Source organism: Pogona vitticeps, chromosome 3, assembly GCF_051106095.1.
Source record: "Pogona vitticeps strain Pit_001003342236 chromosome 3, PviZW2.1, whole genome shotgun sequence".
NCBI classification, from domain to species: domain Eukaryota; kingdom Metazoa; phylum Chordata; class Lepidosauria; order Squamata; family Agamidae; genus Pogona; species Pogona vitticeps.
This window is the reverse complement of record NC_135785.1, coordinates 84,540,696-84,552,979: the sequence shown is the minus strand read 5'-3', so window position 1 is coordinate 84,552,979 and position 12,284 is coordinate 84,540,696. Positions and strand designations below refer to the sequence as shown.

Here is a 12,284-nt window from a genome sequence, read left to right as displayed (position 1 = left end):
GTGAAATCATATAGTTGTGCCCCACTTTACGATTACCCTGCATTACAACAAATCCGCTTCACGGCGACGTTTTTGTGATCGCTTTTGCGATCGCAAAATGATGGTCTAAATAGGGTTTTTTCGCTTTCCGATGATCAGTTCCCTGCTTCGGGAACCGATTCTTCGCAAAACGATGTTTTTTTAACGGCTGATCAGCGGTTTCAAAATGGCCACCGGGTAATTAAAATGGCTCCCCGCTGTGTTTAGGGACGGATTCCTCGCTATACAGGCACCGAAAATGGCCGCCGTATGGAGGATCTTCACTGGACGGTGAGTTTTTAGCCCTTTGGAACGCATTGAACAGTTTTCAATGCGTTTCAATGGGCTTTTTATTTTCGCTTTATGTTTTCGCCTAATAGCGATTTTCCTGGGACGGATTATCACTGTTAAGCGAGGCACCACTGTACTTATGCCCAATTTTTACCTAAATGGTAAATTATATCTGGATTATAAAGGCTGATCTGTTCATAGAAAATGTGTGATCCAACAAAAGAAATAAATTTCTGGCTTAGTTAATACCATGAGCAGATCACTAAAAAGTTATGAACCGACTGAGCCCAATTCTCTATAATTCCTTTTCAAACACATTTGGGATATAAAACGTGGGGTTAAAATAAGTATTGCAAGAATTGGGCCAAATGTAGATCTTGGCATGGGCCCCCAGCTTAGACTACAGTGGTGCCCCGCATAGCGAGGTTAATCCATTCCAGATTAACCTTCGCTATGTGAAAACTTCGCTAAATGGAACGGGGAAGCCCATTGGAACGCATTAAGCATCATTTAATGCGTTCCAATTGGGCACAAAACTCACCGTTTATCGAAGTTTCCAGGTTCCGGCAGCCATTTCACGCCCTCGGTAAGTGAGGGGAGGGCACGAAAATGCTGCGCACGGCCATTTTAGGCATCCGGCGGCCATTTTGAAACTGCCGAACAGCTGATCTGCGGGCGTCGCAAAGCGAAGATTGGTAAGCGAAATGCTTACCGATCGTCGCTATGCGAGTTTTGCCCATTGGGGCCGACGCTATGCCTCCGCATTAGCAATCCCGAAAACGGGATCGCTATGAGGATTCATCGTTATACGGTGTGCTCATTAAGCGAGGCACCACTATATATTGTCCAAGGCAACGGACAAATCCATAAGGATCTAATCCAGGCTTTTGTCCACACAGAGAGGAGAGCCTGTGAATTGATATGTCCGACATCTCATTTTCATGTGTAATTCTGCCTTGGTGGAAATCTGATTTCAAAAGCTATGGATATTATATTAGGCCCAAATTTTTGGCTGTTTGCCTACAACTGAAATTTTATACCATCTTTGTCTGATGAAGAGTTCTGGAGAACTCAAAAACTCCCTTCGTTTTTGACGTTCTTTACCAGAGTGCTAAATCACTTACAGCTTTGTCATTTGATTAAATGACTTGCCATATAGGTACCTCAAACACAAGTATCTTTCTGCATGGAACTCTAGAGTCTTTTGCAAGCATTATTGATGTGGACTACATAAACATATGACTATGTAAAGCATATTAGCCTTGCCCGCCCATGTTACCAGTTCCCATTGCCACCCTGAAGAAGAGAACTTCCTCTATGATTGGAGTCTCTCCTTATGATTTGGAACCCTGGAAAATCACGATTTGGAAATCATGTGGAGAAGTCTGGAAGAGGAGATGCTCTCTTCAAACTGTTGCCCTCTTCCAGACTGAGAAAGGGAAAGCAGAGGCAGGCTAGAATGGTCCCATCCTCACATGTTGATTTTAATCTGCAATAGATCGCATCAGAATAAGGCTGAGATTGTCAGAGAGAAGGAATCTAGCTTAGCCTAGATATATACTTACATGGAAAAATCCAGGTACTTCTATGTCATTCACGGATGCCAAGATTGGAAGAAATGTCCAATTCTTTTGTTTGGTTCTGTTTTCTATAGATGGTTACTTAATTGGCGTTGGTCGGGCAGACTGTACTGGTCCTGTAGCTGAAGTACCTTTTGTAAGTATTTAATATGACCACTTCGGTCCCTTTCTTTTTGTCTTTTCCGTCCCTTGATCTTACAATCCTGCTGATTTCATTGATGAAAAGTTTCCATGGTTCAACAAAGCATATTATAATGTCTTTGACATTTATACCTGGTTGTATCTAATCAGCCGGTTCACAACTTTAGTGATGGCGGTTGTGATTATAACAATGACTTAAAGAAACTCCCTTGCCGATAAAGGTCCTTGTTTATGCTGTAATTAATACAGAATAACTTTGGCTATGGAGCAAAGTACTGTATTGCCGCATAATGATAGTGTTCAATGAGCTGCTGGCTCTCAGAGTTCTATTTGCAATCTCACAAGCCATCTATAATTTGTGTGACTGGGAGAGATGTTTCTGGGCTGGGGTGATTATCTATTTGTCCAGCACTAACCAATCATTCCTTCCAGTCTTTGATTTCAAAGAAAGACCCACCTCTCTGCTGAGTGACTTTTCCCTCTCTTGGGTTGGTGGCAGTTTGTTTTCAGTTGATCTATTTACCACCTTACCCTCAAACCCATTCCCTTTCAGCAGTGGTTTACCAGCCAGGGCACAACCGCATTCTAGAAACAGTAAGAAGACATAAATCTGATCTTTTCCTCCCAGAATTTGGGGTAATTAGCTCCAAGCCATGAGTTACTGGTAATGAAATAACACTTGCAGTAACTAAGACATAACGATATTTTGATGTACTAGATCACGATAAAAATACGAGGGATAAAAGGGATAAACTTTTGCAGTGTAACTATAACTGGTTTTATTACTTCTGTAGCTACAGGGTGTATGTTTTCATTACTTGTCTATGTTTTGTATTATAGACCAGCAGTTGTACCATTCTCATATCTTACTGTAGAAATAAAATATATTTTTCAGTAACAGAAGCAGTTATTTTTTTAAAAAAAAAGAACAATAATGGTAATTAATTACTTTGGGGATCTTGGAATTGTAAATATAGCTTTTTAAAAAGAACTTTTCAAGCTCTGTATCCTCTCCACTACTGTCCAACATATTCATTACAAGCACCAGGAGGAAATGTCTCAATGATTTGGGGGGGGGGGGGGAAATATATGTTTTCCTCCTGATACTACCAAGGAACATGTCAGAGAGGAGAGTTAGAGGATCAGAGAAGAGAAGGAAGGCAGTGTTAGATCGCTCCCTTAACACATATGCGGGTACTCAAGGGACTCCCTGGATTGGGTAGGAAAAGTAGAAAGGGGGAAGGGGAGTGTTTGTGTGATGAAGAGGCTGAGCACATGCTTTGTGAGCCTTGGACTGAGTTCTAGTGTGGACCAGTACATTTGATGTATATTTTTAATTTGTTTTGGGAGGATTTTCTTAAACTAAAGCAAAGTCTCATCCAAGGGCGTGAACTACTTGACATGGCAATTGCCACCATTCTATCGTGTTGTAAGATCACAAAATAACAGTTCCATATGTGTCCTCTAATACTCCAGCAGGCTCCCTATTGTGTGCCCAGGCTTGTGGGAGGGGGTCTGTCAGAGTGGAGCAAAGTTTATGTACCATATTTTTCTGTGTATACGACCCCCCCCAAAGTATATGACAACCCCCTTATTTTGTCCCTTGCTGGAGGAGGAGGAGCAGTCAATGGACAACCATGAGGGCCGGCCCAGTGCGGCTGCTCCTCCGCCCCCGTCTCCTGCTGCCTCCGCTGCCCAATCACCTCCTCCAGTGCGACTACTGGGGCTCACCTCCATCTGATGTCTATGCCTTGTCCCCTGCCTGAAGGGAGCCCATGAGTGGCTCTGGAGGATGCAATCAAGCGGCAGAGGCAGCAGCAGCAGCAGCAGGAGGAGGCAAAGGAACAGCCACGCTCAGCTACCTCTTGCTGCTACCCATTTACTGCTGCCGCCACCACCAGATCACCTCCTCCAGTGTCAGGAGTTCAGCCGAGGAAGATCTGGAATCTGAGAGATTAATTACAGCTGAGGAAAATGCTGGGCAATTAGAAGCACAGACAGCTGAATCACCACCAGATTCTCCCCCTCCACCATAGCCAGGGTGAGGGCTAAGCTTTGGCAAAGACTCATGACACGAAGGTCAGAGGATCACATGAATGCTTCTGATAGGAACATCAGGTCAACCAGCCCTGAGTTTTAGCAGGATGAAGTGTTTAGATGACTGCTGCTCCTATAAAATCTGAACCCAGAGGCTTGGAAGTTTGTGGAAGCAACAAGTCAACACTCTGGCTTGCATTCATGTGCCTGCTTATCTTGGACCTTGTTCTCTGGACCCTTGGCTTTGGACTCTGACTTCTGACTTGTGTTTTGGCTTTGGCATTTTGATATCTGCTTTGCATCTTCTGGAGTACTGATACTGGACTGGTTTATTGGATTTTTGCCTGTTGAAACCCCCTGGGAACGTGACAGATTGCTTCCACCACACACTCTCTCCACAAGATGGAGAGAGAAGCAAGCAAAAGTTCTGGTCAGCTGAATGCTGTGCTTACTCAGATGCAGTTTCTTACACAAACAGTGGCACAGCTTCAGCAGCAACAACTGCAATCCCAGGACAACGTTGCTGCCCAGGTCAAGTGCCCTGTGCTTCCTCCAGAAAAGTTTGGAGGAAAGGTGGAGGAGTTTCCAGCATTCCTGGCACAGTGCAAACTGTATCTCGAGACTTTGCTAACCACCAGGGTCTCCTATTGCACCGAGGGCAATAGGATGTTCCTCCAGAGCCCCTCTGAACCAACGTGCTCTATTTGACCCATGATTCCCCTCCTGCAGGACACTTTAGTCAGTATAAGACTCTGCATCTACTCACATGGGAGTTCTGGTGGCCCCGGGTCCATGCTGACGTCACTCGTTACGTCGATTCATGCGAGGTCTGTCATCGAGCCAAGGCCGTACCAGCCAAACCTACATCCACTACCCACAGCAGCCAGCCCTTGGGACACAGTATCTCTGGACTTCATCATTGACCTCCCATGGTCACAAGGGTACACCTGCATTCTGGTAATAGTGGACCTGTTTGCCAAAATGGCTCATTTTGTCCCATGTTCCAAGCCTCCCTGAAACAGCTCAGCTCTATCTTTGATATGTTTTCCATCTACACGGGCTCCCGACACACTTAATTTCCGATTGTGGCTCCCAATTCACCTCCCGTTCTGGCAAGCCTTGGTACCCAGGTGCACTTGTCATCAGCATACCATCCTTAAATAGATGGACAGACCGAGCGTACTAACCCCACCCTTGAACAGTACCTATATTGCTATACCTGCTATCAGCAAGATGATTGGGCTACATTGCTTCCCCTGGCTGAGTTCGCCTACAACAACGTCATACATTCATCCACAAAACAAACCCCATTTGCAGCCACCCATGGATACCACCCTCATTTTTTCCCAGCTGTCCTGCCTTCGACCGTAGTTCCTGCTGCTGATGCTCACATACGCGAGTTGCAGGCTCTCCAAGATTTACTCAGAGAGAGGCTTCTACAAGCTAAGGATGCCTATAAGACAGCAGCCGACAAAAAATAGCAAGAAGGGCCACCCCTGAAACCAGGGGACCAGGTCTGGCTCTTCACCCATTATCTTCACCGACCTGGCTGGTCACGCAAGTTGGTCCCTTGGTTTGTGGGGCCTTATTTAATCACAGATCAAATCAACCCTGTCGCTTTTCGGTTACAACTCCCAGCTCCACTTGCAGGCTCCCTTTGGGCAGGAGACAAGGCAGCAACATGAGCTGGAGGAGAGCCCAGGCAAGTCGCACTGGAGGAGGTGACCGGGTGGCAGCGGCAGCAGTCAATGGGTAACCAGGAGAGGTGGCCGAGCGCAGCTGCTCCTTTGCCGCCGCCACTGCTGCCTCCTCCTTCCTTGTACAAAACTACCCTTAATTTTTCCTCTAATGATTTTAGGGGAAAGTGTCATTTTATACACGGAAAAATATGATATTTTTATAGGCTAGGATCCTACTCTGCACAGTGTACATATTTACTTATCTACGTACCTGCTCTGTAACAGTACTCTACCACATTTCATTGAATTTATTATCAGTTACAGTCCATGGCAAAATATAACTATCCCACAAAGATTATGTAATGAAAGTGAAATTGATATCATATTCATTTTTTAAAATGCAAAGCAATTATTTAGTAGTGAACCACAAGCTTTCATCCACTGAGACAAAAAGGACAATATTAAAAAGTGGTGTGTTTGTGTGGGTGAGTGTTGTTTTCAAGCAACTGTTAGGTTCAGATTAGCTATCAACACTTGCTTGAGAATTTGGAACAGAAATAAACAGGCACATTTTGTACATTATGTAAACAGGCAAAGGGGAGACTTAGGCCCAAAATGTATAATGAATCTTCTACATTGGACTAACATAATCTTCACTTCCTGAATTAATGCAGGCTCCAGAACATAGTAAGACTTCTGCTTTTGTACTTTTCTGAATTTTGCAACTGAGAATTTTAAATGCATACACAAAAAAAATACATTAGTAGAAACTGTGGTACACTGCAGATATGACATATTTTTAAAAGGCATACATCGGGGGAAAAAGCTTACAAGCAATGTGTATATTATAGGAAATTGTGTAACAAAATGTGCAGAAATTTTAATATGCAAAAAATTCACTTGAAAATACATAGGAACTTTCATGAGCTCATTAAGGAAAATATTCAGAAAATATGAATACAATCCACAAAGGATGGACACAAATGTAGACCAAGAAGTGTGTAAGGCACCAGGATAGGAAAGGATAGGAAGTGAATGGAATTATAGGTAAAATATTTGAAAAGGAGTGGGTCACAAAAAGGCAGATTCCTCTCCCACATTCCTACACTGAACATAGTGAACTATACAGCAGTTTTGAGTAACCATGGATAAGATTGTGCTAAATGTATAATTAATGAAATGCTGTGTTCCACTATAGATGGGCTATGCCAATCCAGATCAGATTGGCACTGGTATCATCTCACGACAGTACGCCAGAGCATTCATTTTTGCAGAGCCCAACAATTCAACCAACCGAGTGGTGTTTGTGACTGCCGAGTTAGGAATGATGTCTCAGAGAGTTAGGTTAGAGGTAAGTAGGGGAAATGGTAGGTGTCTTTTCTCTTTTTTAAAAATTGTACGTTATCCCCAAACCTGTTCGATTCCAAGAGTTCTGACTTTTTGTTATCGTTTTGTTTCAGTATATTTAGGTATTAGCACAAAATCAGTACAACTTTCTATTATATGTTGTTGTCATCGCATACTGTCAAGTTACATCTGACTTGTAATCATCACCAATTGCCATCAAGTCAATTCTGGCTTATGGTGACCCTTTTCAGGGTTTTCAGGTAGAGAGTACTCAGAAATGATTTATCATTCCCTTATTCTGGTGGGTGGGGGTCACCCTGGGGCTGTGCAGCTTTTCCAAGGTCACACCAGCTGGCTCTGCTTGCAGGAGGTGCAGTGGGGATACCTAAACCACTTCTAACAAACCTAAGGTATGTGAGATATTTAAAGAATGGTTTCTACCACTGACGTCCACTCCCCTTGAGCTTCCATAGTCAATGGGGATTTGAACCCCATTTCCTGAGTCGTAGCCTGTCATTCTTGTCTATTACACCAAACTGGACCACAGCTAAAGCTTACAATGTTTCATGGTTGTTATACACATCTCAGGAGTGTGTGTTCTTCCACAGAGAGGGAGGGAGTGCAGATATGCAGAATATAGCTCTTGGGATCCTAGGTTTAGGAATCATGTCATCATAACATTCAGTGATGTTTTGTTATGATCTTATGGTTACAGCATACATTGTAAAAACCCAACAATTAACATATGATAAAGTAACAAACAAAAGGCAGTGAGGGAGAAAGGCAATGTAAAGCTCTGAACTCACAGAAATTGAAAGCATGGATAATTCAGCAGTAGGATAAGTGTTACTGTATGTCCTTTCCATTAAGAAAACAACTATATCTCATAAAGAAATGGCAGATCTCACTTTCTTTATGAAAGACACATCATTCAAATCTGGGCTGGCTTAAAATGAGGGGCTAAGGGGCTGCATGAGCACCCTCTGCACTCAGTAGCTGATGATGAAATGGAAGGCACACCAACCAATGGTGGGCAGGCTCTTTGCCAGGGATAAAAGTAGATACAGGGACGTGGTGGCGCTGCGGGCTAAACTGCAGAAGCCTTTGTGGGCTGTAGAGTTAGAAGACCAGCAGTCATAAGATCAAATCCACGCGACGGAGTGAGCTCCCGTCACTTTGTCCCAGCTCCTTGCCAACCTAGCAGTTCGAAAGCATGTAAATGCGAGTAGATAAATAGGTACCACCTCAGTGGGAAGGTAAACAGCGTTCCGTGTATAGCCGCGCTGGCCACGTGACAACAGAAACTGTCTTCGGACAAACGCTGGCTCTACGGCTTGGAAACAGGGATGAGCATCGCCCCCCTAGAGTCGAACACGACTGACAAAAATGTCATGGGGAACCTTTACCTTTAAAAATAGATATTCACAAAGTGTAATCTGGCTGGAGTTCAACAGGAGGGGAACACAGATGGAGCCCTGACTGCCTGGGGCCGAGAGACAGGCAGAAATAACTGGCTGGGAGAATAGTCTGAGCGTGAGGTGGAACAGTTCCCCATTTGTCCTAGGGATCCCCTCCCCACCACAAACATGCACACACAGAGGGGGGAAGGAGGGAGGGAGACACTGCTGTTAAATTTGCTACCGCAAGCAAAAAAAGAGAGTTATCTTGCATCTATAAAACCAAGTGCCTTTGTTTCCTTGTTTTCAATTGAACTTGAAAGGTTCCCACTTTAAAATAAGGCACTCATCTTGTTCACCGATCAACTCGTACTCTAAGAATTAAAGGCAGAACCTGTGGCACTTCCAGGGGTGACAATCAGTGGTGCCAATCTCATTTGCAATTGCCCCTTCGGCTGCCCCTTTAGACGTTCCCTTGTTTCACACAGAGGAAAGCCCAAAGGCTTTCCTGCACTCTTCTCAGCTGGCACCAGTTTACTAGATCCAGTTCACACAATTGTTAGCATTTGTGAGTGCATTCCACGCAATTGTTAGATACAAGTTTTGTATCTTTCTCTTTAACTCCATAGACAATAGTAACAGATAGGATGAAAAGCAAAAAATAAAATTATATATATAATTTTATATATAAAATCACCACCCTCTATAACAGGTATTCCTTGGGAGGGGAAGGCTGGGATAACTTGCTCCTTGAAAATCCTGGTATTCTTTATTGTTTATTATAAACAGAGACCCACTGTGTTGTAATGATACACACCATGTGCATGGATTATACTAACATGCCAATACACAGCTTCCCTACCCCAGAAAATACACTATAGACACTCTTGATCCAGCAGATTGATTCATATGGTCAGACTGACTCTATATTCATTCAGTGATGGTCCTGATTAGACTAGTAAAAGAACTGGCATATGAACCATGTTTAGCTGCAATTGCATCAATGTTTAGAAAGTTGATCACATGATGCACAGTGGAACTAGTCATCCCCCCCCCCGACTCATGTTCTTCTGTTCAGAAGCGCAACATCGAACCTCCTCCTGGCAGGGTCTTCAATTTAGCTCGGGGCTGAATCACAGTCTAATGCCTTGAATTGCCCAATGTGCCGTGATCTCCCATCATGAATTGCTCCCAGCCTGATGGCCCTTTGCCACCCTGCTCCTTGCTGCCTTGTCCCCTCACTTGCCCTCCCTCCCTGCCTAACCACACCCACCTCTTTGGGTAACAGGAAGGAAGGAAGGAAGGAAGGAAGGAAGGAAGGAAGGAAGGAAGGAAGGAAGGAAGGAAGGAAGGAAGGACGGACGGACGGACGGACGGACGGACGGACGGACGGACGGACGGACGGACGGACGGACCAGTCCAGCACAGGGCTGGAGGAGTGAAAAGCTCTTTGAGCAAAAAATGGATCATAGGCACAGATCTTCATGGATCCACATGATTTTTATGTAGGATTATCCCTCAAACAATCTCAGTCATAGGAACCATCTCTGCCCACAGACTGGACAGTGTTTTGGATATGATCCTATGTTAAAATTCATGCTTGGATCAGTGTTCTTGCACCACCAAACAGCCAGGCACCTCTCATTTCTCTGTTGGAGAAAGGGAACAGCTGGAGCATTCTGAAAGGACAGAAGCCACTAGGACAAGCAGCTTAGCCCTCTCTCTCTCCCGCCCTCACCTCACCACAGCAGTTGGGGGTGAGTGGCCAGCATGAGAGCAGAGCAGGCAAGCCTCAAATGAAACAATTTTAAAAGCCTGTATAGCCCCTTACAATACAATTTAACTCATATTATAAGTGTTCCCAAGAGGAGCTGTACAAAAAGGCAATGCCTTAATCACTATCTCAAGGAGATGCAGACAGCGAATCATATGCCATGTGACTGTCACATGATTTTCAAATTGCAGTGAAAAACTCCTGTGCATATCGTGGGGCTAATCAGTAGTGTAGTGTAAACCCTAATACTCCCACTCTAAGTCTTAACCACATAAACATGTATGTGTCTTAATTCCGTATTCAGAGTTGGTCTTAGTAATGAAGCAGCACATGGAGGTCACAGGTTCCAGAACAGTGCAGAAAACCAGTACATACAGTATATATTAACAGCCTTTAAACATAGTCAAACAGACTTTAAAAGTGGCTGGAATAAAACCAGGGTTAGTGTCCTCTGGAAGGGCTGCTATTTTGCTAAATTGGTTTACTTTTGTTTGTGGGGGAAAAGAAGGAAAAAAGGTGGCCATCTTGATTTCTTTATGTAAGAAGGAAGTGTCAAAATCTGGAATCCCAAAATTTGATTCAGTTTTTTGGTTTTAGCTGGGTCTGATTAGACCCAACTGCAGTCTGAACATAATCACAGACAGAACTTGATGCGTAGTTCTAATAATTGCCACCTTCTTCTTCTTAGGTAATACAACAACTGAAGCACAAATATGGAGATCTTTACAGGGAAGACAATGTTATCCTGAGTGCAACTCATACCCATTCAGGGCCTGGTGGCTACTTTCAGTACACCATTTTTATCATAACATGCAGGGGATTCATAAAGCCATCTTTTACCGCTGTTGTCAATGGAATCATGACGGTAAGAGCAAGCTCAACCTATGCTTTGAACTGCCTTGCTTATGTTTGCTACCTCATGAGATCACTTTCCACTTTCGACATAGCTGGACCCACCACCGTAAATCGGCCATTTCCTTAGCCTTGCCACACTTAAACGCAATTGCCCGATTCCACTTCAACAGCGGCAACCAGTACATCCCCGCTGCTCTCCATATATTTCAAATTAAAATCCTTTCCCAGCTGTTATATGGAGCCCCAATCTGGATTGAGGCTGCAAATCAAGACCTTGACAAAGTAGCGGCCCCCTTCCTCAGAAGGATTTTTGGGGTCCCTAACTTAATTAGATTGTCCACACTGATACTTGAATTAGGCATTCATCTCCCTTCTACCACCGCTTGGTCCCTAACCTTCAAGTTTTGGCTTAGACTGCACCTCAGTATTCACCCAGACTCCATACTCAATGACCTATTAAAAGATTAAACTTCTTGATGCCAAGCTTGAATCTCTGGACCTCTCCCCTGAATCCCAATCAGACATAAACCTTTATAGAGCCTACCAAATTATCAAATCCAAACTCTGGCAACAGGAACTCAACCTATTACTCCCTAATTTAAATCCTATTTGTTCCCCTCACTTCTTCGGTCTCTCTCCCTCTCTTGGTAGACCCTCCAATTATTTCAGTAAATTAATTAATCCCAGTAAAAGGAGAGCATTTATGTTAGCAAGGCTAAACATCTTTCCATCAGCTGCTCATTTTGGCAGATTTGCTAACATACCACGCAATAACAGACTCTGTCCCTCTTGCTCATCTGAGCCAGATTCTCTAGATCACATATTACTCCGTTGCCCGGCTCACTAATACCTACGAAACAATATCCTCGAACCCCTTCTGTCTTCTCTCCTTGTTTCATTTGCTGACCCTCTTCCTATCCTTCTAAGTGACTACTCGGCGACCATCTCCAGCTTGGTAGCGGATTTTCTACTAGCGGTCTCTAAGCCTAAACCCCTTCCCCAATCCCCTCTTGTATAACCTTTCTAGTTCATACTTTCAGGATTGTTTCCCTTCTGTTTGCAATAGTAAGGCGCCAACTGTTACTGATGTACACATACTCCTTTTTTTTTCCCTTTTAATGCCAATAAAGGTTTATGATGATGATGATGATGATGATGTTTGCTA

At 43.8% G+C, this 12,284-nt stretch overlaps 1 protein-coding gene across 1 annotated transcript in view; it reads left to right on the top strand.

The window, feature by feature from the left end:
* Positions 1–12,284, top strand: part of ASAH2 (N-acylsphingosine amidohydrolase 2) — a 39,774-nt gene that overhangs the window by 848 nt on the left and 26,642 nt on the right. Inside the window, exons 2-4 of the mRNA XM_020803190.3 lie at positions 1,964–2,025; positions 6,945–7,097; positions 10,953–11,129. Coding sequence (XP_020658849.3) covers positions 1,964–2,025; positions 6,945–7,097; positions 10,953–11,129 — 392 coding nt within the window. The remainder of the gene's footprint in view (positions 1–1,963; positions 2,026–6,944; positions 7,098–10,952; positions 11,130–12,284) is intronic.